The sequence below is a fragment of the Melospiza georgiana genome, chromosome 2, assembly GCF_028018845.1.
Source record: "Melospiza georgiana isolate bMelGeo1 chromosome 2, bMelGeo1.pri, whole genome shotgun sequence".
NCBI classification, from domain to species: domain Eukaryota; kingdom Metazoa; phylum Chordata; class Aves; order Passeriformes; family Passerellidae; genus Melospiza; species Melospiza georgiana.
This window is the reverse complement of record NC_080431.1, coordinates 103643182-103671011: the sequence shown is the minus strand read 5'-3', so window position 1 is coordinate 103671011 and position 27830 is coordinate 103643182. Positions and strand designations below refer to the sequence as shown.

Below are 27830 nucleotides of genomic sequence, written 5' to 3'. Positions count from 1 at the left end.
GAGGCAAGCGGGCACGGAGCAAGCCCAGCACCGCCGCACGGACCGGACCGGCCCCGCTCCGCTCTGCCCCGCCGCCGACACGGCGCCCGCAGCCCCCAGCTTGCCGGCGGAGGCAGCGCCAGCCCCTCTCCCGAAGGGCTGCGGGAGCCGGTACCGTCCCGCACCTTCCGAACCGCCCGCGCCCCGCAGCTCCGGGGGGAGCCGGACCGGAGAGCCCCGCACCCACCTGGTGCAGCGTGTCCGGGGGCAGCTGCGAGGCCCGGAACAGCTCGCCCACGCTGCTCCCCCCGGCGGCCGCCTCTGGGGGCGGGCAGCACCGCGAGAAGAGCTCGGAGTAGCGCTGCTGCTCGGTCTCGCTCAGGGGCAGCAGCAGACCCCCGGTGCCGGCGGCAAAGGCAGCGGCGGCGGCGGCAGCGGGGCCGGAGCCCCCCGCCGGCCCCTGCTCCATGGCGGGGCGGCGCAGGCAGAGCCGCTCGGGCGGGCAGCGGGTGCCGCGCCGCCGGGGAGCGGGGGGACGGCCGGGGGGACGGGCGGCGGGGCGGGAGGTGTGGCGGGGCCGGGGGCGGCGCCGCGCTGCGGCGGCGAAGGTGCAGTCCCCGCCCGGTGAGCGCCGCGCCGGCTCCGCAGTGCCCCGGCCGGCCCCGCCTCTGCCCTCCCGCGGCCCCTCCGGCTGCCGCCTGCGCTCCGGGCCTCCCGCTCCTGCCCCGCCGCGGGACCGCCCTCACGGCGCTCGGCAGCGCGCGGGCTTCTCCCCGGATCGCACAATCACGGAATGGCTTGGAGTGGAAAGGACCTCAAAGAACGTCTCGTTCCCACCTCCCTGCCGTGGGCAGGGACACCTCCCGCTGGACCAGGCTGCCCCATCCTGCGTGGCCTTGGGCGCTGCCAGGGACGGGGCATCCCTCTCCAGGAGCGTTCTCAAAGTTCCACCTGCTGCTGAACGTGCCTCGTGGGTAGCACAGAAAAGAAATGGCATCATTCGATACCCTGCAGTGAGTCCTAATCGATTAGCCACGACGGTTCGAGAGAGAAGCATCTCACCGTGTTCTCTCTCTAGTTTTTGCTTTAACGTGAAGGGCAGAGAGCCCCTTGTTCATGGAGGCGAGATTCCTCTTTATTACTCCTTTGTCAGCAGTGGCACTGTAAATGTTCCCTTTACAAGTCGAGCAACACCTCAAAAGTCAGGCAGGTCACCAGCGAGGTGGGAGGGCTGGGGAGGTTGTTCCTCAGCCAGGAGGTTGGTTGTGTATCTCATACTGGTGTTTGCAGCCTTTCTTCCCGGCAGTTCTTTAGGGAATTTCAAGGCATAAGCTAATCACAGATATTTACAAGGTGATCCTTATAAATATCTCTGACTGATCCTTGTAAATATCTGTGACCCACAGAGGTGTCAACAAATTCTTTTCACAGCAGCTTTGGTGCATCGACGTGGCCTGGTCCAGGAGAAATCAGACTACCTCTTGTTTGTTTCCATCCTGTACCATTAGCAATGTCAGGCCAACATTGTTACCTGTGTTCCTGAATGCAAAACATTTGGGAAGTCAATGTGGCTTAATTTTTATATGCTTCTTTACTATTAATTCAGAAAAAAAAATCAAAATTTAATTATCTTACAGAACAATTTTACTAAAAAATAGTTCAATTTATGATCTGTAAAGTCAAAAATAAAATTACTAGCTCATCACTTCTGTTCTTGTAAACCAAACATTGTTACTTCTTTTTAAAATCTTTTTTAAGCTACTTTTATCATCTTCACACCACATATGTGTGCCTCCTTCTCACTTGCACAAAACATGCAAACTCTTAATTCCTCTAATCCAAATTGAAGATCTGTTCCTGCCTTCTCGACGTGTGGAAAGCTGAATGGGTTTTTAGATACAGCTATTAGCAGGTGAATAATTGATACATGTGTTTAAGGATAGAGTTTTATGGAGAAATCTTTTTTCTTTTAGCGACAGAGATTGTCATGGTATTTTCTCATTTTAAAACATATTGTTATGCAGGAGGGCAAGATTATTTCAGCAATTGAATCTTGTAGCCCAACTTAAAGTGGCAAATATCTGTAGTAGCACAAAAAAAAAAAAAAAAAAAGGCAAGTCTTCTTGAGAAGGCTGTGCAGAGCAGAGAGTGAATGACCCCCTGACTGCAAGAAACATCACCTGGAGAGTCCTGAGATGTCACTGGCCTTTTCCTGTGTCTCTAGCCAGGTACAAGGTGCTGCTCTGAGGAAATGGTGCCAGCCATGTGGAGAGGATGTAGGACCATACCTAGCTATTGCCATATTTAACTGTATGACTCATGATAAAATATCTTTCAACCCAGCTTATGGAAGAACAGCTGGCTTCCACGTGAACTTGAACAGGAGAGATGTTATCCTGACAAGCAAAAGAAAACACTGTCAATAGTTTGTACTAATTGTGCAATTTTCTGTGCCTGAAAATGCTCCTTTGTAACTGACCAGCTCAGTACTTCTGATGTCTCATCACAACGAGCATGCCCTTTGCCAACACTCCAGCAGACACCATTTGATCTTGGTTGATTTATTAGCCAATTCTTCAAAGTTTTTCTAAGGTGGAACCTGGCAGGAGGATTTTGGAAACACACACTGTCCAGAACACAATAGTCTGTTTCACCAGCCACACCTCTTACTGCCAACACACACAGCTGCTTTTTTTTTTTCTCCTTTGGACGTTTTTCTCTTCTTCCTTGACCTTTAAAACTTGCATTCCTCTCTCCACACAACCCACTCTCATCAGAAGTTACACAGTGGCTGTGTTCACAACCAGTCTGCCCCAGTGTTGTTGTCTCCAACCTGTTGTGTCCAGGACATGAAAGAGGTGAGCCCCCCTAAGCTGAGGGGGGAGGCAGGGAGCTCCATGCCTCTTGTGCCTGCGAGGTGTGTGTGAGCCGAGAGGTGCCCCTGGTGTGAGCTGACCACCCCTGTTGTCCTTTGGGGAATACAGGGGATGGGTGCTCAGGTGTCTGCCCGCTCCCTGCAGGTGTCCTGCACTCAGCAGTGCCAACCACACCGATTTACTCACTGCACCCACTGCTTATGGGGAGTTCCAACCCACCCCATGTGCCAGAGCCACTCTCTGTACAGTCCAGTGAGCCCTGTGCAATGACATTTGTGGCCTTTGTGTGCCTTAAAGTTCTTGTGAGGGTACGTTAGTTCAGACTAAGAGGCACTTAATGATAACAAAAGCCATACAAATATCATAGGAAGAGATACTCAGCCTTCCTGTTTACATGGAAATTGTGACATCACTACAGGTTACAAAGCTTCCCTACAACTAAGAAATGCTGCATGTCAGTATCAGACTCCAAACAATCCAAGTATTTCTTTTTTGCTGGAAAAAATAGTAATATAAACTGAATTGAAATCTGATTTATCAAACTATGGCTTAGATCTGTGTGTGGTCCTCCTTCCCTCCCTCCCCACCCAACTAGTAATGCAATTACTTACTCTGAAGTCAGCCAGCAGCAGTCCTGCAGACAATTCTGTGATCACATGTGGGAGGGAGACAGAGGTTGCAGTAAAAAAAAAACCAACCTAAACAAATACTACTTCCAAGGATGTGCTAATGGAAATAACAGTAATATGGATGATAGGTATATTTTTGTTCAGGATATAAATTGGTATAAATTGCCATGACATAAAACACAACCTCCATTAAATAATTCTCTCAATATTTTAGTATTTAGGAGATTCTGGGAATTTTTATGTGAGCAGTATAACCAAACACTAGTCACTCAAATTAATGTGTTATTTCACAAGTCTTAGGATTGAGATCATGTCAGACTTGTCCTGGCCCAAAAGGCACGAGATCTGCATTCCAGCTGACAATGGAAACACTCCATATATCGCCAAGTAAAGCTTTGGAAACTCATGCAAATGGTTGGCTGGAAAACTGTGATTTAGCGTTTCCCAAACCAGCTCAAGGGAATCTCACCCACTATTCCTCATAACAATTCTTTTTATTTACTTTATTTGCAAAATCAAAGAAGACTTTGATGGCAAGCAACTGGTGGGGCATGTTTCCTGACCTGGGTATCAGACATGCTTGGAATATACTTGACAGGCCTGCTGTTTAGTATATAGATTCAGCATGCAAATGCTCATATTCTTCTTTGCATTGTTGCTTACATGAAGAGATCCTGTTTCTAAGAAAAACAGCAGAAATGCTTAATGAACTGTACAATTTGATTCCCTATTCTCCAGCTTGTTAACACCTTTAATGCATGAAAAAAGACTAAGAAATAGTAACTGTTTTCTACTCTGACCAATTCACTGTTTTCAAAAATTAGATAGCATCATCATTTTCACATTGTGGAAGATGCAATTCCTGGCAGGTTGTTTGTTTTGTGTAAGCAACTGAGTACATAATGGAGAATTAGGGTTTGTGTCACAAAATATTTTATAAATATCCATATATTAGCTGGGAGGAGAGGAGGGAAGGAGGGGAGGAGGACCACACACAGATCTAAGCCATACTTTCATAAGTCAAATTTCAATCCAGTTTACATAACTGACATAATTTTTTCTAGCAAACAATAAATACTTGAATTGTTTTGATTTACTGGTTGTAAAGTTTCTTGGTTCCAGGAAAGTTTTGTAGCTTAAAATGATATTACAACTAGTTGTGTTTGGAGAGTCTTTTTATAAAGTCCTTTTATGAAGATTAATGCATATAGTATGAGCTTTAGTTGCAGAAGGCAAAGCCCATGCACACATCTTTGTAAGAGCAAGGAAAAAAAAGTACAGTGCTTTTCAGGAAAGCACAGCCACATTTCCATTGATTTCCACCACAGTGCCTCCATTTTACTTCTTTTAAAATAATGGCTTCATGAGAAATTGAAAAACAATTAAGGTGCATGTTTGTTTTTAGTTTAGTTTAAGTTTTGAAATATCCACTTACTTTTGTATTCTGCAGAAGCAAAAGGTCACTCAACAAACCAAGCACTAAAACATGTTGTTCCTCTATCATTTGTCCTTCAGCTTAGGAAATTCACAAAGCCTTCAGCCACTATTCAAACACCAGGTTTAACCGAGAACACACCAAACCTTACTTTGCAGGGAGATCATCCCCAAAGGTCCTATCATCAGACACTTGAATGCCTGAACCAAGAAATGCTGCCAGGGGAAAGTCTATGTAATCCCAGAAGTCCCACGCAGAAAAAAAAAAAAAGTAAATAAATAAAGTAAAATAACTTATTAATGTCTTCTCCCGTACAGCTTGCAATATATTCTGAAAGTTAACTCTATTCTCATGGACAAGGGGACAAGGAGAGCAACACATGTTAGGCAGAAGGGGCTATTATAAGAACACAGGTGATAATTAAAGAAAATCTCTTAGTGCTTTGTGTGGCAGCTCATGTACCACTGCTTGTTTCTTTTAACTACCTGTTACTGGTAACCACACTCCTAAGTGAAAAATAATCACAGAAATGAACAGAGACACTAATCAATGCAATGCCATTAATCAATGCAATGAAGCCATGAAGCCATTAATGCAAAGCAAAATGCATATTTTCCATTTGAAGAAATAGCAAGTAAAAGAAAAAAGTCACTGTACATTTATTAATCTGTGTGTCCTACAGCTACTCAAAATTTCACCTTCAGACTTGGAAACAAACTCTAGTAATTGTTCTGTTGTCAAATAACCTATTGACCCTAAAGGGTTTTCAGTGCTGCTACTGCAGTCTCAAGTTTCCTATGTAGTTTTGACCTAAATATGTTCCCTTTCGGGCAAATAGTATATGCCCTTATGCCATTTTCCTGGTTACATTTTAGCATAGCAAGTGGTCCACCTTGTCCTTCAGTTAATTCATGAACTCAATATAAACCACAAACAAATCAGCTGCAATTCACCCTGGCTTCTGCTGTTAGTACACACAGTGGAGATAAACCAACAATAAATTCTATTTATGGCTAATTTTGCCAGACCAAAACCAGCTACAACAGACCCGTTGCAGCTGCAGAAAGTATCCAGGGAGGCCCTTTCAGCAGGAGTGTGCACTGTGCTGCAGAGCTTGTAACCTGCACATGGCAAAGCTTTTCATTCAGCATCAGCCTGGGAAGGGCTGCACTGTCACTGCATGGCCCTTTACGCCAAAGGCACGGTGACAGCAGCCAGTGCTGCAATGTGATAGCAGCTCCAGCTCCCGGATCCCACGTGCCAAGATGGGGAAAGCCGCAGTGGCTCATGTTCCCTAGCAGCCAGAGCTGCATCTCCCTCACCCACAGCACCATGGCCTGGCCTCACTCCTCCTCAGAAGCTCTCACAAGTGGGGTTTGTGGGAGCTGGGCAGCTGTGCCTGGTGCAGGGCAGTGGGCAGGGCTCAGGAGCATGGATAGGGTGGTGGAACAGCTCTGAGATGTGCCAGCCACAGCCCAGCTGCAGAACCACTCTGACACCGTCATGTGGGAACCTCCTTTCCCTTCTCCCTCCCCTCTAAGTTCACAACAGATACTTGGGATATTGTTTTCAAAGATAAGAGACCTGAGAGACCTGAGTGGTGCTAGTTTGGATCAGGCGTTTTTTCTCAGCAGCACAGGAGAAGATCTTGTTTTCTAGTAAAGCCCTCCCATAGCAGGGACAGTCAGAGCCCCTGAGGCCTGGGAGTTTCACAGGGAAAATAACACAGAGCACAGCTGGCCTCTCAGTGTCACTGCCAGCCCAAACACCACCAGCCCGTTCATGGTCAGCAGCCAGCCAGCAGGGGAAGGTAGCACAGAGGAACTTGGTGCCTCTCTCCCATGGGGAAGGCTGCGCTGCAGAGTTGAACACAAGAGGTCCCACATGGGTTACACAGCTTGGCCTGGGCCACAGTGAAGAGAGAACACAAATGGTTTATGGCAGGGTCACAGGAACAGCTTTCCCCTGGGATTCACTGGCAGAATAAAGCATGATGGTCTCCCCAAATCCCTCTTCAAACTGTGTCTCCTGCTCACAGACTCCAGGAAGGAGTAAGGGTGGCTGACCCACTCTTCACAGGCTACTGCCAGCTTGCTTCTTAGCTCTGGACCAACTTCACTGAAGGTATTCTTAATTTCCAGCAATGTGAGAAAAGAAATGGCTTCTATTCTTTGCAATATATATAGTCTTTCATAGATTTGATATTGAGGCATCTAAAGCCACAATTTAAAATAGGAATACAATCAGGCCTGAAATAAAGGCTAGTCTGTGCATATACACTTTTTGTGCTATTGAGCCAATATCATATCAGCTATTATAAAAATCATATATTTTTAGGTACATGTGTTCATACTGCCAGTATTTGATTGGCAAAGACTAAATATTGTTAGAGTACTATTTGCTTTGTCACACATCATTTTTTCAGTGTAAAAATTCCAGGCAGTTGACAGCTGACATATTATTATTCAGTACAGAGATGAGATATTGAATCTCATCATGGTAAAGAAAGGTGTGTGCAAGAAAGAGAAATTAGTCTTGTGACTGAGGAGTGTATCTCAGTAGTAGTAAAAGGAAACATTCTCCAATCATATTGCAGTCTTGTGAGGTACAGGCAATCTCCTGTGAGATATAGGCAATCTCTTGTGAGATTATTGGGCATTGAGATGTTCTGAGAGGGTGAAGGGGATCAAATATTAAAAAAAAAAAAAAAAAAAAAAAAAGGAAAAAAAAAGGAAAAAAAAGATATCTCTGCATAGGCAGAGTTTAAGCTCTATTCACTGGTTCAACCTGCCTCCTGTCTGAGCATTGGCACTGAAGAGCTCAGATTTGCATGCATGGATTCTCCTGGACATATCCTGTGTGTCCCTTTGTCATGAAGCGCTGCAGGACAAAGCAATAGATGCAGCCTTTCCTGTTTACTACTCTGGGTGTGGTACATCAACTGCTCCTGGCCCTAATATTAGAAAAACAATTGGAATTGGGCCACAGGATGTGTAGCTACTCTCTCGTGCTTGGTCAGTTAGATGTTTACAAATATTTCCTACAATACCATTCCAATTCTGCCCATAACTAATATTTCAATCCCTTCTGTTCAGGTGCAGGAACAGTGCAGTGAAATTCGGGATTAGTTCTGTCCTGAAAAAGCACAGCAAGAGACAAAAGGTTTTACAAAAGATTGCCATTCTACATGAAAACTTCCACAGATGCCTGCTGGTTTTGCTTTATCAGGCTATTAAAAATGTCCATGTCTTGTAGCCTTGCAGAAACCTCAAAGGGATGTGCTGAAGCCACAGGTGAAGCATTTCAAACTAGGATGGCTCAAAAGCAAAGCCCTTGCTCCTGGAATCCCTGGGTTTGTAGTGAATATGTACTAGCAAGCAGACAAGCATTTTTGAACAGTTGTATTTCTGAACACTGTTGTACTTTGCACTTAGTTTAAAGAATAAACATTTGGCAAGACTTGCCTTCTCTGTGCATATTTAAAGGGAGGAATATTTCTCATGTGTTGGTTATAATTTAATGAACATGCCATGTAGTTAATTTGAGGGAGTAAGAATTGTTCAGATATCCTAATTTGAGTTTTTTGGGGTTTGGTTTTTGGGGGGTTTGGTTTTTTGGTTGGTTGGTTTTTTGGTGGAAGAGTTGTGGGGGGTTTTTGCTAAGTTTTGGTTTTGGGGCTTTTTTGTGTTTTTTTTTTTTTTTTTTGTTTGTTTGTTTGGGGTTTTTTTGTCTTTCAAGGTAAATAGAATACAGTTTTGTTAAATGTATGTTCTTATATAGTTAGAGAAGAGTCTACTTATTTCTAGAAAAGAGTAGCTGTCAATGTTATATTTATACTGTCAGTATTATACTTATTAACTAGCAATATTGGAATAAACCAATATGAATAATTTCATAAAGTATGAATATTTACAGTCAAAACAGAGTATGGGATGGGGGGAATTGCAGGGGAGGGAAATTTTACTGTGCTTTGTAGCATAACTGAGTGTTTCTGGTGCTAACTCTTGGTGTCTAAACACAGTCAGGTAATCCTGTACCCTGAGAGCAAGATCTTTTTTGTACATGCTTACCTCTAAAATCCGTGAAAGAATACTGAATTTGCACAGGACTGGACACAGCTGCTAAATTAAGCATGTGCTGGTTAATGGCCTAAAAATTTACTCTAAGATAGATATCACTGCAATAGATTTGTAATAAATGACCATGCCAGATGAGGCCTGACCTCAGTAGGATTTTCTATTTTAGTGAATTGTCATCGAGGCTTTCATGGGACAGTGCATCCTGAGCAGGTACATAAATTAAAGTCATCATCTAAAACGTCAAACAACTTTTCCAGTTAAAAGAAATGCCATGGAAAGAAAATTAAATACAAACAAAATGGAAAGCTAAAAGGAATAGCTAAGCAGAATGATTGGGTGTAAGTTCTGCAAAACCCTTCAATATTTAAAAAATGTGTAGGAATTAAAAAAACATATAGGCAATTATCAGCTTTCAGACAAGTATATTTCTTCTAAAATATCCACATTTAAAGCATTTCAGCAAGGAGAGAAAAGATTATGGTATTGCAGGGTAATATCAGAGATGCTTGAAATTCGCAATAGAAAACCAGTCCTTCTGGGACATTCAGTGAACAGATGTTCAGAGAGTCTGCTGCTTGCAGTAGTTACAAATCAAAACCCTGTGACAAATATTATAGATGCTGAAGTCTGCAAGAAGGACAGATTCTCCTTTCTGGATTTTTTTAATGTCAGCTCTAGTAATCTTTGATCCTATAGATTCAGAAAAATCCAATTATCGTGAGAAAACGTTTCAGAGATATGAAAATGGAAAGTAATTTAATTATCAGCATTCCTGATGTAAAAAAAAAAAAAATCAAGCCAAACCAACCAACTTTTTAGTTAAAAAGTTCTTCTCTTCTGAAGGCTTGATGATGTCAGCATTACATTTTATTTGCAGCAGTCACTCAAGCCAGTGCATGGCAATCTCATACCATTATTGAAATATTTTCTAATTCCTTAGTAGAACTTCCAGTGTTTGTTATTTTTTTCTTGCTTTCTGCAGTTCAGTGGTTACTGATGGCAAAGAATCACCTTGTTGATCCCTCTTGCCTTTCTTCTGTCCTGGCTAGATGTGTATTGCTCAAATTCCAAAAGCACTTGCTTGTAGCTTCTCTGGATCATCTGTGAAATTCAGCTTTCCATGCTACCTGGAGAGAAAGCATTGTAGCTGCTACAGCAGCTGTTAGCCAAACCTTATATTATCTGCTAAATGAATACTGAGAAAAATCTTCATGCTCAGGAGGAAGAAAGTAGCATGCACTTGGCAAGGCAGCTATATTAAACCAGATACCAATCTCAGCAGAACCAGAATTAATTAAGAGTAATTGAAATCTACTTCCACACTGAAGAGAGTAATTTTTAAATGAATATATATTTTCTTATCTTTATGTTCAAACCTTTAAGATTATGATCACATTTTTAAATGTTACTTTGGTATGATAACTGAAAATTATATCTGATGATAGATGTCATTGTATTAGGACTGTTCTAGATAAAACATCTTACCAAAAAAAGTTTGAGTTTAAGAAATAAAGTGGCCCATAATTAGGAAATACCACAAGCAAGAAGCCTACACAATGTTATTTTTAGCCTTTTATGGGCACAGAGGCTGAAAAGTAAAAGGTAAAATAAGTTACTTAATTTTCTCCCATACTTGCTAAATAGTGATGGCATTTACCAGATGATCTGCAATGTGGTAGATGTGCCTTACTCTGTACAAATACTCACAGGCACAGATATATGCAGTCTAGTCTGATTTCTAAGGGTATGGTGAATTTTTAGCCATATTTCATAATACAGCTTGCTTCTACTTCCACAGTACTAAAATATCGCAAAGGAAAAAAATTATCTTTTCTTTTGCAACACTTTTACACATCTGTACAAATGTAAGTAACTATGTAGCCAATGAGGCAAGAGTAAGGCCCATGGCTGCTGTAAGGAATTCTACTCTGTAATTGGATGAGCCCGTGTGGATCTCAGCTCTGAAATCAGATGAAATGCAGACTGTTGTGTTTACCTATGGCCCTGCTGACTGTATTGGTTTCCTCAGGAGTAAAGATCCCTATCAGCATACTGCACTAATGACAGGGCTGGTCTGTAACAAAATTCCTCACGGTAAGGAACAGTCATATGTTAAGAGAAAAGGGAATACAGAGGGGGAAAAAAAGCCCAGCTTCTTCCTTTTTTTCAATACTGCTCAAGATATTAATTGCTGAACATGAAGCACCTAAAATATCTGAATATTGATTTCCTCACAGTGCTGATATTATCAGTTGTGCTCATTTCTCTCCAGTGTCATCTGTTTGCCCAATTCTGTTGGTCTTTTACTTCTGCTACTTAACAGCAAAAGCTGAGGACGTTTCTGCCTCCCAGTAATAGTTGGTAAACAGATGCTTTTCAAAGCAACAGCTGCACTTTCACAAAAAAACTTTAATTTTCTTTTACAATTTTACAATGAGATGAAGCAGCCGGAATGCTTTGGAGACAAAGGAGCTCATGAATAATTCACTTGACACCTTTATACTGAAGTATGGGTGTCTTCATTAAATAAAATTGCCTCCTGTCAAGGGCAGCGAGAGGGTCTGGGGAGGAAGGCAATGTTGTTTCCATTTGAGACCCCAGAGAATGATGATTGACAGCAAGGTGGAATTTATTGTCAGTATAATTTTTTAAACTTTTTGTTTATTTTTTACCGTTTAAATAATTTCAATATAAAAATCACTGAGTTCAGTACTCTGGAAAATACTGCAAAGTGAAAAAAATCAGCAGGTTTATAGATTACAAATGCTTGTGGCCAGTGAAAAAGAGCAGATTATGCCTATTTACACATATGGCTCAAATTGCATACTGCAGCATACAAGGTGTTTTTTGCATTTTTTAGCATGAGGCGGTGCTGGTGTCCCTCCTAAGTGCTCCTGAGAGGTGCCTGAAGTTCCCCCCAGAGCTGGCTCAGCAGGGCCAGTGTCCTGGGGTAGTTCTGCTCCTTATCTGTGGGTTGCAAGCACCTGCTGGAGCATGGTTTTGTTAGGATCTAGCCAGATCCTTGGCATTCTTCCCCCCCACACACACATGAGGCAGAGGATAAGCTGCAGGCACTTAGCATCCTTGTGCTGTCTCACTGGCAGCGTCACAAGAGACGCCACTTTGGTTAATTGCTGCAGAGCAGGAGTGCCAAGCTGGCTCTGGGTGTGGATGGAAGCATGGAGTTTTTCTCTGTTGGTAGAGAAGGCTGCAGGGGTCTGAAGCAAGGCTGGAGCCTGCAGCTCTCCTCCAAAATACCTGCCTGCTCAGATCCAGTAACTTCTCAGCTTTCAAGCAAGCCCCTAAACTCACACAGCATGTAAATGTTACTGTTGGCAGGTGTGAGGGAGCAGGCAAATGTCTTAATCAGGTACTAAACATTGCATTTAATAGATTGCACAGACAGAAAAGCTGGGACAGGGCTTACAGCAAAGAAGATACTGAATTACCAGCAGAAGAGGCACAGGCCTTCAGTCAGAGTGTCTCAAGAGACATGTGGAGGAAGCCATATCAAGGTATTTAAAATGTTTTGTGGAGCTGCTCTAGAAATAACAGTGAACTACCCCCTTCCAACCAGGGAACCTGCAAACAAGACTGGAGTAAAAAAGAGGGAGAATTTACAGGCTAGCTCTGCAGAGGGATTCCATATGTCCACAACTACTACTACAGAATTAGGAATGTTTGTTCATGTTAGTGTATTACTCACTAGAAAAGTTAAATATACTAATGCAGAAAGAAGCACTGTTATTCCACACATATTTGAGAATAAACTTGTGTCAGTAGAGTGCCTTGGGCAGAGATGTAAAATCCATGTTAAGAAATACTTTCTGATTTCCAGTCACCCCTATGTAGAGAGCTTGACCACTAGAAGTACTGAGGATGTGTCCATACTGCAATCAGTGTGTGACTGCAGCCTGCAGAGACACTCCAGAGTGAACTTATGGCCAGGTGGTTTGGAGAAAGATGCTGCAGCATCTCAGGGTGGCCAGCACACCGAATGTTTACCTGAATTTTTAAATGGGCTTTGGGGCCTTTACTGACCTATGTGTATCATCTCCTATTGTCTCTTTAGCTAGTTCAAGCTACTTTCAGTACATCTACTTAGGTCATACCTCTGTCTTTGCCTTAGGGAAGAGATGCCATGAGATCTGTGACCTGACCATGATCTCACAGCTGGTGAAGGAAAGGTGAATACTCTGAGTATAGCATCACTAAAAATCTCCCACTAATGTTTTTTCACATTTCCAACCTCAACTGTGTGTATTTGTGAACACTGCAAATAGCTGCTGCCTTCTGACAAAACTACTGTATTAAAAAGATAAATTTACTGTCTACCCCAGCTAGATACAAGAAGCGGAACTGATCCCACTGGGAAGGTTTTGACCAGCTTTAATGAGAGCTCTTCTACTTGCAGGTACTTTTTGATGACAGTGCATCACTGCTATTTTGAGTCAGCCTGAGTTTGGTGCACTGTGAAGAATTCTGTTCTCAGTGATTCAGCTGCAGTGCTGTTAGCAGCATTAGCATGGCCAGTGCTGCCAGCAGAAACCTCAGGAGCAAGGATAACTGGCATGATGCTGAGAGCAATACAAAGCTGTTGACAAATACAGCTCTTAGTACCACTGACTGTGCTAAGCAAGGATGGAAAGCCTCCTGCAGCTTGCTTGGTACAAGCACAAGTGCAAAGTCATTCCTTGGGCTTTCAGATTGTCTGGCTGAAGCAAGGAACACCATGGGAGGCTGCTGAGTGATGCTGTCTGGCTATGATCCCATGCTAAAAATACAGTGAATGATAACTGCTGGTCTTTTCAGAGTTTTCCTCCTCAGTTTTCTGTGGCTTTTATGTTGCGCATAAACAGTGCTGAATGGGAAACAGAGCACCTCATTTTTTCACTGAGCCTCCAAGCTTCTTTAGTCTGGTACCCTTTTTGCTCCTAGCTGCATTTCTGTGAAGATGTTTCATAGTCCTAGCATGCTAGCAATTACAATTTACTAAATTCTAGTGAGAACTTTACACATTCTTTTACCTCTCATTGAGGACAACTGACAATTTAGGGACAAAAACATAACACCTGTTAAATTTTAGAATCAGTGAACTTCTAGCCTTTCATTCTTCATGCAGAATTTCCAATTCAGTACTTTGAAAGCTGCATTTCAAGGCAAAAATCAAATAATATCTCCTTTTTCATATGGTGGAAAAGAGAAACTTTTCAGTAAATTATCTCCTGAGTGACTAATGGCCATACTTCTGGAACTGATGTAAGTGAGCATCATCTCTATTCTGAACATCCTTATCACCATTTCCAAGGGGTTTGTAAAGGATGACAGAAAGCTGTGGTACAGAAATTACTGGGATGGCAGATTGGAATTCCAAGGCTTGTGTGCTTTTTCATTTCAGAAGCGGTTGCAGTGATTTAAGAGGCTGCCAATCCTTACTCTCCTCACTGCCCAGACCTGGTTACATTTTCCAAATCTCTTACAAGTAACATTTATGTGATTCTAAGCCAATATCATATGAAATCTAGCAGCTCAGGATCAGCTGCCTCACAGTAATTTGGGTTCTGTTACTAAACTACTAGATTTCACAGTAAAGTGGCTAAAGGATCATTTTGCTCTCCTGATTCCAAAAGGGAGGACATTGAAAATGTGGCTGTGTTCACCTCTGGCAGGAGAACAACAAAGAGTTGGTCAATAACAATTTATATTGTTGCAGCTATTTCTTCACTGAATGTGTTTCCAAGACCTAAGCTACAATTCTGCAAAACCAAAGGGAATAAATGCAGAGTTAAACTCTGCAGCTGATCACCAAGTTAGTTACTGCACAAACATTTTCTAAGTGCTGTGTAATTTTAGTGACTCCTAATTGCTTGCAAGCCACTTAAATAAATCTAGTCAAATAAACCAAACCTTTCTAAGAATCATAAAATAAAAACTACTCCCTTTGGCTCCATAGTCCTCATTATTTGGCCAGATGCATTTGCTGAGACAGAGCTCCACTAGACTGATTCAAGCCAGGATAACAAATCCCATATTCCAGATGAAAAAATATTTTCCATCAGGTTATCTTTCAGAGGTAAATCTCTTATATTGGCAATTCCTGTCTTGTGACTAAAATTTATTGCAATTTGAACTGAATACTCTTTATTTTCAGAGACAATGAATGCCAGTTTGAAATAGTCAATAACCCATAATACTGAAAAAGTGTCAAACCCTAGTGTGCCTAATCTTAGGAGAAAATAATGAAGTATCGATTTTAAAAGGTTCTTATCAAAATTTTTTCATGTGCACTAAAAATGGAGAACTTGGGAAAATGTATGAAAGGCTCCATTTTATTCTGCAGCTGACCTGACACAGCACATCTGTACCCCTGAATGTATGCAGCAAGAAGAAACAGCTTGAAATACGTATTTGCAAGGCTTACATTAGTCATCATTAAAATGTTTTTGTACCCTGAGTGACCTGCTGAAAGAACTGAGTTTGAATGCTTGGTTTGGGGGGAGGGGGAGTTTCAGTTTTGACAATAAAAAGTTTAATTTCTTCATATAAGCTTTGCATTTTTATATAAGCTGTGAGACACTCATCCACCATTTTCTTTGGGACATTAGGAGGAATACTGGTTAGAAAGCAGGAGTAGTAGCCTGGGGTCAAAGGCAGGTATCCAGGCATGTAAAAAGATGTTCAGTTGACTTCACTGCAGAGTGATAATTAGTTACACTCAAATGATGTCCCTTGAGGTAATGCACTTGAGAGCAAATCTGGCATGCTGCTCAAAGTTTTCTGGGCCCATAGCCTCGGATACTCAGCCAAGTATGCTCAGATGTATTGCAAGTTTCTTAACAGCAAAAGGTGGAAAAGCTTTTTTTGCCATTACAGTGTATAAAGCTGGATAACAGAAATACTGGAATTGGTCTGGGTGGAAATCCACAACAGCACTGGAAGAACAACAGAGCAAAGCAGCAAAGCTGCAGCGCAGTGGAAGAGCCATTCCTCTCCCTGTTATCTCAGCATTGAGACAGACCATAGTCATAAAGATACATGAAATGGAGAAGCAAACAGAACAGAGAGCAATCTTACTGAATATTTATGGGGGATAAAATAAACAAGGTTGTTCAGTGAAAATATTGTCCCATAATAACAGTTGACACCTAGAGAGTTTAAAAACCTGTCCAGACCCATTTGTTGTCACCCATAGAGAGGAACCCAAGAGATGTAGTGAGGACCTGAAAGCTATTTGCTGCTGCCTTCCATGGCATGCAGGTGATCCTGGCAAAACTGGTCAGGCGTGCACATATTTCAGTGCTTGTAAGTATGTGGGCATGAGAGTGTGAATGGGTAAAATCAACTTACTTAGGGAATTGTAAATTAAAATCATGTTCTATTCACCTATGGTCTTGTACTGTCTTTTGTTGCACTAACAAACTATGAGGATTATGTATCTCCAGTTATGTAATATTTTGCTGGGGACATGCTCTTGTCTTGAGCTGAATGAATCAGAAATTCTCATTCTGTTCTCACAACACTTCCTTGAGAAATTTCTGGTTTGGGAAATTGTGGGCAAATGGAATTCTCCAATATATATACAGCAAGTCAAACTCAGTTAATGGTTTTGAAAGTGAAATTGGACAAGTTTGGATGGAGTATATAGCATGGTTGCTTATGGAAAGAAAGAGCTGGCTCCAGTAACTCTGTAATTTCCAAATCAATATCCTGAATTGGTGTGGTCAGTGCAGATGCTATTATCATACAGCTGTGTAGAGCAAAATGGCCCAGAAATTCTCTCACAGTTCACCCTTCAGCAAACAAAAGGACATCACAAGAAACAGAATGTTTTAGCTATGAGAGTTGTGTTTTTTTTCACATTCCTTTGGTTGTTCTTTCCATATCTGCTTTGTTTTGGGGAGAAAATGGTAACTTTAGTGGAGAGCAATGTGCACATGCACACATACCCAGATATTTCTTGCCATCAAAAAAGTCTAGAAATATAGCCAATAGCCCACTTGCACAGAACTCCACAGCACTTGCTGGTGTAAAACTTAGTTAGACATGCCTTCACCCAGCTGATGGCACAGATAGGTGGTGCTTCTAGCCCTCACTTACCCATGAGAAAATTAGTTTGCAGGATGCTGTAAACCATCTTCCTATTTCAGCATTACTCTATGCAATAAGCCAAATGTTATTTGCTATGCAGTATATTAATTAATTTTCATGGAGTTTCTTATTTTGCTTTTCTCTTTGCTTGGCAGCAACACCTATGCTAAAAAAGGTTTGTTTTTTGTCCTCTTTTAACACAAGATCTCTATGCTAGTAAGAATTTCTGAACTGAACATGATCCTGTTAGCAGAAAGGGTCAAAGACCCATTGGTAGTCTGTGTTTTATGCTGTAAGATCACTTAGTAGGCATTATCAAGGTCCTGCTGCACTCTAAACATAAATAAATGAGAATCCTGAATAAAACTTTGACCTCCTGTATGGCACCAACTCCCAAACCTGCTCTGTTGCCCAACATTTGCAAGATTTCAGTGGCAGCAGCTGATTTCTCACTTTTCTCTGAGACAGTAGCTACTTTGGCACTTCTTCAGGCTTCCTGTTAAGCTGCTGTTATCCCAGAAAAAAGAAGGGCAAGCTGATGTCTGAAAAAAACCAGGCATTATGGCATATTATTACATGCTGTCTTACCCCACTCAGAACAGGTCTTTACACAGATCTGATTTTGCATTGTTATGTGAACAACACATAAATGCCATTATCAGTTACTTAGAAAAATGCTACTTAAATACAATGTATTTCAAGGATTCTATTATATTAAAATAGCTCTATTGTCTTCATGGCACTTTTGAGTCTTAAGAATGAATTACAAGTGTTACCTGACTTTTGTAACATGGAGTTTAGTATTCTATTATCCCTTCTTAGGAGGTGGGTTCTGTGCTGTCAGTTTTGGCATTACCTTTTATTCCCCCTTGCTACTAAATGCCCATGTTGCTACTTATCTGTATTGTATTACAAAAGCCTTGTTAAATAAATGTGCCTGGGATTTGTGCTGAAAGGAGGGGAAATTTATTATCCTTAATTCTTGTAGCAGTTCAGTCCAAATGAAACTGGGATTCTTCTGTGTCCACACTCTCTGACTACCATCTCCTACATACTTAAGCCTTAAGAGACACAAATGCCTCACTACAGGAGAGGCTGTGGGTAGCTGTACCAGTCCAAGGAAAAGTCTGAGGGAAGAACCAGGTTTCACTTCCCTGGGGCCCTCCTTTTCCCTGTGGCTGATTGTGAGAATGTGCTACACTGCCCCTTAACAACCTGTGGTAAATTCTTCCCTTCCCCTTCTCTAAGTGTATGGAGACTTGGGAGTGTTTCCACATTTCAGCCCACTTCAATTTCTTGTGTTCCACATGTTACCAGAATATTTCTCTTCTGAACTCTTCTGTGGGATCTGAAAGCATGCTAGGCCTTAATAAAACACATATAAGATCAACAGTATACTGCCCCTAGATATTTCCACTGCTGAGCCAAGTAAGTGGAGAGAAGAGACTGATGAATGACTCCATGGCCACACATGGGAAAGAGGGAAAAGTGTTTCCAAATGTTCTGTTAAAACCTGTAACATATTTTTTAAAACTCTCACATTTCAAGTCAAAATCCCCTGAGACATAATTTCTGACCTTCAGTATCTTTAACTGTGTATTTCCATATGTGCCACTGCCAAAATGCTGAGAAGGCATTTGAGATTTACCTTTAGTACATCATTTTAGCTTACAAGATGCTTACTGTGAATCCAGAAACTTTGATCTGAAATTGGTGCAATTTCACTGCAAATACTAAACAGCATATAATGCTACCTAAGCAAATGCCACTGAGGCATTACAGATGATCAGATACTAACATGTTTAAGAAATATATGCAAAGAGCACTTGAAAGTCTACCAAAAAGCTATATTCCTTTCAAAAAAAATATCAAAGAAACAAGGTACTTTATGTCTAACACTAGCAAATAGTACCATGAATAAAAGTGGATCTGTAGAGCAAAACAATTGTTTTTGAGGATCTTGACTCCATGCTAAATATATTTTATGGGGGTGTTAATAATTTTAGATTTTCTTTTGTTTGGTTCTGTACATCTGACCCCCCCTTACTGGCAGATGGAAAATATTTCTGATTTAGTTTCTCTCAAGAAGGATTCAGTGAGCAGTGCTCTGTCTGCAGTGTGAACTGAAATGCACTAAGTGAAGGCAATCACAAGATTTGCTTCCAAGTTCACTCCTGGTCCAAACTAAAATGTTAATATTAACTCCACAAGACTTGCAGTGAGGGTTCTAAAACAACTCCTTTGAGAGGTAACCAAATTAAAAACAAAAAAAAAAAACCCAACCTGGTTTTATCTGAAAAGTTATCTATCCCTTTTTCTTACTTGTTTATTTCATCCAGACACAGCTCTTCCCTAAGTATTCACAAAGCCACACTGTGTCTCTTTCAATTTCAAATTTCAATTCTCTTTCTATATTTCCTTTGCTGCCAGGGAGGTTGCAACCATGAGAACTGCTTATTTTGCTCACCAATAATTGCCACCTTGCACTGCCCTGTCTTCCTGTATCCAACTGTCCTGTTCTCAGAATCCAAGAGAAGGACTGATCTTCAGGTCAGTGACTGGCATCTCCCCTCAGTGTCTGCAGAGCTCTGACAGAATGAGGTGCTGCCCTGTGCCTGTGGCATGGAGATGTTGCAGCAACACATCACTAATAACAGAGCCATTCTGCCATCCAACCTGCTGCACCTGCGTCACTCCTCCACCAAGAAATGAGGTTATTCACGCCCTCCTTAACCTCCCATGTGCAGTGGTTTTTAAAGTAAGACAGAGCCAAAAATGACTTTTCACACAGACATATGTTGTCATGTAATCTATACTTGTCTCCCTAAGCTTCAGCAAGAAAACAGGTCCTTCCTAAGAAACAGGGCAGAGATGTTATCTTAACAGTTATCATTGCTCTACTCTTCCCCCACTGCACCTCACAGCAGAGAATCATGGAAAAACAAACCAATAAAGCTAAACATTAGCATTCTGGGCATGAGGCTAGAAACCTGAGCTAGGACTAGCAGTCAGCAGTTCTGATTTCCTAAATTACTTTGGCCAAGTTGCTTAGGCCCTGTTTACATTAGATTTCCAGCTGTATGGAGTAATAGTTAAAATATGAAAGAGTAGATTTTTCTAAAGCCCCTAGTGCTAGGGATTTCCTCAGTTGATGGATGCTTAGTCTCAGATACCTTTTAAAGAGGCTCTCTGCAGTATCTCAAATCACAAGATGCTTTTAAAATTCAGGTTTTATTTAATTTGATCCAGTTGTGCTGCCTCTCAGCAAAGCAGCAATTTTGTTAAACCCTTTTCCTTTAAAGAAACCTCTTTGAAGAATACTTTAAATGTATGTCAAATAAGGTCTCAATGGTGTCCCATGACAATGTGAATTCCTGTACTCTTATTTAGCTCAGTTGTCTCCCACCAAAGTCCTAATTATATATCCCGCTTATACCAGTAACTAAATAGGAATTTTAAAGCTTTCCTCCCATGTCAGCAAATGAAAGCATGTGAATGGAGTTTTCACCTTCTGTCTCAGGTTCTTCATCTGCAGAAGACAGACAAGTGGCACAGAGACAATACTCTTAGCTGGGTGGTTCACAGACCTGAACACTCCAGACTTGGCACTGAACCAGCACTAGAGTGCTACAGTTATTAACTTTCATGGCCCATGGTGTAGTCTCACAACTGGTGCAAACTTATCTGAAACCAGAGCCTGAATGAACCAGCCCTGCTCTTGCCCATGGCCATGACCTCCCCTTGGTGCCAAGCTTAAAACCAGGAAGACATGCAATGAGTATCCTCAGCCTGATCATCTGGCTGAAAATCAGCTCTGCAAAGAAACCAAAAGTCAGCTACCCCGGGGATCTGATTCAGCTCCCCACTGACCTCATGAATGTTAGCACTGGGGAGAGCAGAAGAGTGGTGAGCAAGAGGGGAGACCATAATATTATTATGGTATTACATTGGCTTAAACTGTTCATAAAAATATCCTCTGAAATGTTTAACAAGATGGCTTTAGCAGCATTGAACTGGTCACAGGGAATATAAGAATGTGTTAAGTATTGGCACAATGGGGCTGTGCCACTATCCCTGTTTCTCTCATTTCTGAACCTGCAGCTAAACCACTTCAGCCGAGTCACCAGTGAGCAACTAGCAGAAACAACAGCAAAGTTTATTTGCTTGGGTAGCCACCAATTTTAGAAGTGACTGCAGAAATGCAAACAGGCACCAACCTGGTCTCAGCAGATGTGTCTGCCTGTTCCTTCTTCCCTTACATGATGCCCATGCTGTGAGTCCACAGTTCCTCTGGCCCCAGCCTCTGCCTCCCAAAGCAAAAAGCTGCACAGATGTCTGATGTGACACCTGTCCATTAATGCACACTCTGTGCAGGACTATGGGTCTTGGTATTTCAAACCTTGGAAAGAAGGCAATATAAAAACCAAGATCTCTAGACCTTTCTAACTGCATGTGAGGGTGTTCTGCCATAATGACTGAGTAAATCAAACAGCATAAACAAAAACCTTCATTACCACAAAAACAGGATCAGTGAGCTGAAACAGCTTGGCATAGTTCCTGTCTCAGTGGATTCACCTCTGAGATATCCCAAACCTTGAAGATAATGCCATTATTAATTGCTTCAAATCTCAAAAGAGTATGAGTTAAGAATACAAAGAGAAACCATATGGTGACCTCAGAGAAGCCTCTGAAAAAGAAGGGCAGGCAGCTCAGGTGGGGAGAGGCATTCCTGAAGATTAGAAGGCAAGAGCAGAGATCACTTTCCTTCACTGAATACTCACAGAGGCTTTTAAGCCCTAGAGTGGAAGCTGAAGAGGAAATGGATTATAATAAACAACTCCCTTTCACCTTCTTTGGCATGAAAGGCTGAAACTTTCCTGTGCTTCAGCACATCATTGAGAGCAGCAGTTTGCCTCGACTCCTTTCATATAACTGAAAACAGCAGTGTCTGGATTACAGTCTCCTCTGATTCCCGTGACCCAGACACAAACTTGGAACTCCCAATTCATGCTCACCAAGTTCCTCCAAGATCACAAAGAGGGAGGTCAAGGCAACAAGCAGCAAGGAACTCCATTAAGCCAAGTGCTGGAAGCTTCAGAAGTCAGAATTCTCCTTCCATTTTATTGAAATATCCCTGATGGCATTAATTTGAGCATTTTTACTTCTAGGAAAATAGGTTGTTGTAAAAATTTGCCTCTCTGCTACATCTATCAAAAAGCCAGAGTATTTTCTGTGGAGCAAAATATTCTCTGCCATTTCTTTTAATATCCCTACAGGTCTGCAACTCCACATATGGGCAATAACGTGTCCAGGCCAGAGGCTGCAGAGCTACAGCAGATTAAACAATGAAAACACATATTGGAAATATAAAGCATGCAAAACAGCACATATTGCAGCACTGTTTCATAAGATGACATGTTAAAAACTACTATTCCCCTGCTCTTCTGTAATTCAACCAGTTTCAGTACTCTGTGCAAAATTAATAAAAGTGTACCAAGCCAGTTATTTAAACATTGATATCTATTTCTCAAATAATCTACCTGCTATTCTACATGGAATTATTAAAAAAAAGTATAGAAAATGCTAAATAAATGTCACAGAGCACAGAAATAGCCCAGCAAGCCCAGTTGAGGGAATATTACCATGTCCATGCAAGCAACAAAAAAAGTGTTTAGCAGGGTTGGATTAGTCTTAGTGCAGTGCTACTTTGGGAGGTGAAGGAGAGACTTGTTATATGAGAACAAGCTTGGTTTGTTTCTTACAGAATAAACATATTCCACTTCAAAGGTAAAACACTCTATATTCCTGAATACTGAAAGAGTCCACAAGACTGCTATAGGATTTCCTCTCATTTGCAGCTTGAAATTCAATACAATCTACAGCACTCAGCTGAAAGTGTGACAAACAGTGCTAGTCACCCAAACCCTGCAGCTCATGAGTTCCCACTGCAGCATCCCAGTGGTGGGAGCAATGCCACCTAGAAGGTGCAAGAGGAGTTTTTGTCCACAGTGCTGGATATAATCCAGTGAGTCATGCTTTCCCCTAAGCACTGACATTGCCATAAATGCTCTTTATTCAATGCAAAGCAAGAGCTGCCAATTGCACATGGCTGTGCAGCACACAGATGTTGCACATCAGGATAAAATACAGTCACAGATATTTAGAAGTGCTGTCAGAGGGCTGTCATTAGACAAATCCCAACCTGCATCACAGAGAACATGTCCAAGACACAGCTACAGCTCCAGATCTTTTGTGACAGCAGGATATTGGTTAGGTGTGATTGATACTGGAGAGATGATAATTGCTGGATAAATAAAAAGAAATATTGGATGAGCAGTGGGGAAAATAAACATGGTCACACTTCAAGAAATTCTGAGTGAATTAAAATGAAGTGTGCTTTTCTTATTAACATGTTTTAATAAAATTGTGCATTATTCCAAACAGGCTACTGTGACTATGCAATGACAGCAAATATGTTAGAGTACAATAACTGCTGGGGCTGCTATTTTACTTTTCCAATGGCAAATTTTGAGGTTTTGTGCAAATTTGTTTTACCCTACACAATTTTCTGACTGAGATGGTCATTCACAGTAATACCTACACCTACTTGCTGAGTTATGCTAAGAACATCCCTCCCTTCTGCATAATGTATAAGAGAAAGAAGCAACAGCAAGCCAGCTAATTCTTTGCAGAATAATATATCAGCATACCTGTCTTCAAGCTAAAATTAACAAGTGAATATAATTCTTTATAAATATATCTGCAATTTGAAGCATGATGCAGCACATACAATTGAGGATGCACAAGATGGTTTTTTACTGAAATGAAGATGCAGTATTTTATTCTTAGGTTTGAAAGAAGTATTAGCTTAATAAAATAAAAGCTTATGATTCAAGTCAGTCTTTCACTTCAGAACTAATTTATGGTGCATTTTACACATCTTGCAAATGATGAACAACAGCCTTGCATAATTGCTTTCCTTACAAAGTGTGGGGATCAAAGGATACATTTTAGATGTGTGGCCACAGATATGACCAGGCCAATGAATTGCAAATAACCAACATGAGAGTTGATGATGTGCTATCTTTGATAGATGTAGTGTTATAAATTGTCTCTTCCATGATAAATCTCAACAGGAGAAGAGCACTTAATAGCAGGATTTTTTGGTGCACAGATTTAAATAAAGAGAAAATGTGGTTGTGTGCAAGTGTAATTGTTAACAAGGAGAACTGTGCTGGTCACTTACCAGCCATTTTGACATCTAGATGTAACAGGTTTTGTTCACCAAAGCTAGTTCTAGTTCTGGAATCTATTACAATCCAACTTGATTTCCAGATCCTAAACAGAGTCAACAAAAACTTGTGGGGGCTTGGGGAGCAATTCTTCACTTATAGTTTAGCCATGCCCTACATGATATCATTGAAGAACAATTTTGTCCATCGTTTTTCAAAACCAATTCACATTTTCCATATCATATTCCAGGTGAGCTGTGGCCACAAATACTGCTGTTTACAGCAAAATCACAAAGAGCATCATAGCCAAATGCTTATACATGCTTCATCTGTCAAGGGGCCACATAATCACCCCTCTGGGAGAGCTAACAGAGGTCACTTGAAGCCAGGAAGCCTGACAGAGATTTCCTTTATCCATTATCTGAAGTTTAAGTGATCAATGCTCTGTAACAACACACAGGCTCTGAAAGGTTCAGTCCTCACTCTGAAAACGTTTTAGGAAGGCCTCAGCACTTCCTAGGAGTAGACACATTCCTGGCAGCAAACACCAAAGCATGGAGTAAGCAGTGCCAAAGGGAAGCTGGTGCCACATCTGGCAGGACAAGGCCCTGTGTCTGTGTTAACTCGTGCACTCCTATGGAGCTGACTGCTGTACAGCTTCCTGCAATTCAACAGGATTCTCTTTTTAAATAAGTAAGCCATGCACAGGCATAATTCCAGTCTGTGTGGGTTAAGGCAAAGGTTAATCTATACTTATTTAACATCACCAATAGATTTCTGGGTTTTAACACTCTGGTCAGAAAAGCAATGGTTTATTAGGGAAAGCTCCCAGTTGGAGGAGCTGGCTGCCTTCCTCAATCTTATTCCCTGATTCCCATGCTGTAGCCTTTGGCTGCTGTTGAGAACCTCGGAGTCTCCTGCCTTTGCTAGACATAAACATTTTCCAGAACTGGATTCCTAGTTTGAAAAACTGGTGTCCAGACCCTAGAAGGCTCAGTCCATGAAGAGTGTCCTCACAGAGGGGAAATTAAAATGAAATGCCAGCTATTATTTGGCTGTTTCCCTCTCTCTCCTGCCACCATCCATCGCTAAGCACTCTGAGTTCCACTTCAGAGTTGATTTCCTTCCCTTCTGGGACTCCATGCATATGAGCCTTGGTGACACAGGATTCATCTCTGTGAATTTAACACTGAAGCAAGGATTCATCTTAAGACTGTAATTTACAACATGGCAAGAAAACACATGCTATTTGGAGACAAAAAGTTCCTTTGAATCTTTAAGGGCATTTGGGAGAATCTAACTTGATTCTTAACTGCCTCTATTTCCATTATTGTTCTGGAAAGTGTTATTAGCTGCCAGAAAGATCTACCCTGGTTAAGGCAAGTGTTCATTTAAGTTGAATTGAAAGCAGTGAAATTAAATCATAGAGTCATAAAATTATTTGAGTTGGAAGGGACCTTAAAGATCATGTGTTACAATGCCCCTTGCCAGGGCAGGGACACCTTCCACTAGACCAGGTTGCTCAGAGCTCCATCCAGCTGGCCTTAAACAATCTTTTGTGCACTGACAGCTGAAAGGAGAGATCATCAAGGCTGGGCAGGCACGGTGGTAAGGCTGTATGTTTGATTTGTATGGTGGTAAGGCTGTATGTTTGATTTGTACATGGCTGCTTAAACAAAGCCATGCCACTTGCCAGGGTATGAGACATCACCACTGACACCATTAGGGAGCGATAGAAACTAAAACTCTGCAACAGTGACTGATCCTGTGTGTCTGACAGTTCAGTAATGAAGTTCAGTGCCTTCCATGCCAAAGCTCCAACTAAAAATCGTTAAAACATACATTTCTTCTAGAAAATAAAGCAATATTCAGCACCATTGCTGAAAAAACAGTAACTATTCAGTTGCGGCCACTGTAACCATTTTTCCTTACAGATTTATTTGCCTGGTCTAGTGGAGGGCACCTCTGCCCAACAGGGTAGTTGGAATGAGCTGATCTTTAAGGTCCTTTCCAACCGAAACCAGTCTACGACTCAATAATGTTATCATTTCTAGTTGCGAAGGGGGATCAATATCCACGTTTCTAGTGCGATTTAGGCTCATTAGGTTAAGACTGACTTAATAGAGGTGTCCTCAGCGGCGCTGCTTTAGCTACAGCCCCACCTCGCGGCCGCAGCGCGGCACAGCGGCTACAGCGCGGCACAGCGGCCTCCGCCTTGGCCCAGGCTCGCCTCGCCTTCCCCCGGCCTCACCTTCCCCCGGCCCCGCCTTCCCCCGGCCCAGCCTTCCTCAGGGCCCGCCTTCCCCCGGCCCCGCCTCCGCCTTCCCTGGCCCCTCGGCCGCCTTCTCCCGGCCCCTCCTCGACCTTCCCCCGGCCCCTCGTTCGCCATCCCCCGGCCCCGCCTCCGCCTTCCCCCGGCTACGCCTTCCTCCGGCCCCTCCTCTGCCTTCCTCCGGCCCCTCCTCTGCCTTCCTCCGGGCCCTCCTCGCCTTCCCCCGGCCACGCCTTCCTCCGGCCCAGCCCCTCCTCCTCCTTCTCCCGGCCCCGCCTTCCCCTGGCCCCGCCTCGCCTTCCCCCGGCCTCCGCCTTTCCCCGGCCCAGCCCCTCCTCCGCCTTCCCCGGCCCCTCCTCCGCCTTCCCCCGGCCTGGCCTCCGCCTTCCTCCGGCCCCGCCTCGGCCATCCCCCGGCTACGCCTTCCTCCGGCCCTTCGTCCGCCATCCCCCGGCCCCTCCTCCGCCTTCCCCCAGGCCCAGCCCCTCCTCCGCCTTCCCCCGGGCCCGCCTCTGCCTTCTCCCGGCCCCTCCTCCGCCTTCCCCCGGCCCCTCCTCCGCCTTCCCCCGGCCCCTCCTCCGCCATCCCCCGGCCCCTCCTCCGCCTTCCCCGGGCCCGCCTCCGCCTTCCTCAGGCCTGCCTCCTCCTTCCCCGGCCTCTCCTCCGCCTTCCCCCCGGCCCAGCCCCTTCTCCGCCTTCCCCCGGCCCCTCCTCCGCCATCCCCCGGGCCCACCTCCGCCTTCCCCCGGCCCAGCCCCTCCTCCGCCTTCCCCCGGCCCAGCCCCTCCTCCGCCTTCCCCCGGCCCGCCTCCGCCTTCCCTCGGGTCCGCCTTCTCCCGGCCCCTCCTCCGCCTTCCCCCGGCCCAGCCCCTCCTCCGCCTTCCCCTGGGTCCGCCTTCCCCCAGCCTCGGGCCCGCCTCCGCCTTCCCCCGGCCCCTCCTCCTCCTTCCCCCGGACCCGCCTCCGCCTTCCCCCGGCCCCGCCTCCGCCTTCCCCCGGCCCCAGCCCCTTCTCCGCCTTCCCCCGGCCCCTTCTCCGCCATCCCCCGGCCCCTTCCCGCCCGCCCCACCTCTCCCCGCCCTAGCCCAGCAGCCCTTCAGGGCCGGGGGTCCTGCCCGCGGCCTCCTCGCCCCTGTGCGCCGTCGCCTCTTCTCCCTCCCTCCCGCCCGCCTTTCCAGGGGCTCCTGAGCGCCCTCCCTCCCTCCTTCCCCGCCTCCTCCGTTTCTCCCTGCCCCTCCGC

At 43.5% G+C, this 27830-nt stretch overlaps 2 protein-coding genes across 2 annotated transcripts in view; one reads left to right on the top strand and one right to left on the bottom strand.

Moving 5' to 3' along the window:
• The window catches only part of REPS2 (RALBP1 associated Eps domain containing 2), a 90932-nt gene extending 90484 nt beyond the window's left edge, over positions 1–448 (bottom strand). Inside the window, exon 1 of the mRNA XM_058045729.1 lies at positions 227–448. Coding sequence (XP_057901712.1) covers positions 227–448 — 222 coding nt within the window. The remainder of the gene's footprint in view (positions 1–226) is intronic.
• LOC131096948 (basic proline-rich protein-like) lies at positions 447–27778 on the top strand. Its single transcript, XM_058045582.1, has 2 exons — positions 447–1201; positions 26443–27778. Exons 1-2 carry the CDS (start codon positions 447–449, stop codon positions 27776–27778), a joined length of 2091 nt encoding a protein of 696 aa, XP_057901565.1.
• The last annotated feature ends 52 nt before the right edge of the window (positions 27779–27830 follow it).

Coding starts and splice junctions, on each gene's coding strand:
- LOC131096948 (XM_058045582.1), top strand. CDS start 447: ATGGCGGGGCGGCGCAGGCAGAGCCGCTCGGGCGGGCAGCGGGTGCCG. Junction 1,202..26,442: donor TCAGGCAGGTCACCAGCGAG/GTGGGAGGGCTG, acceptor CTGACTTAATAG/AGGTGTCCTCAGCGGCGCTG.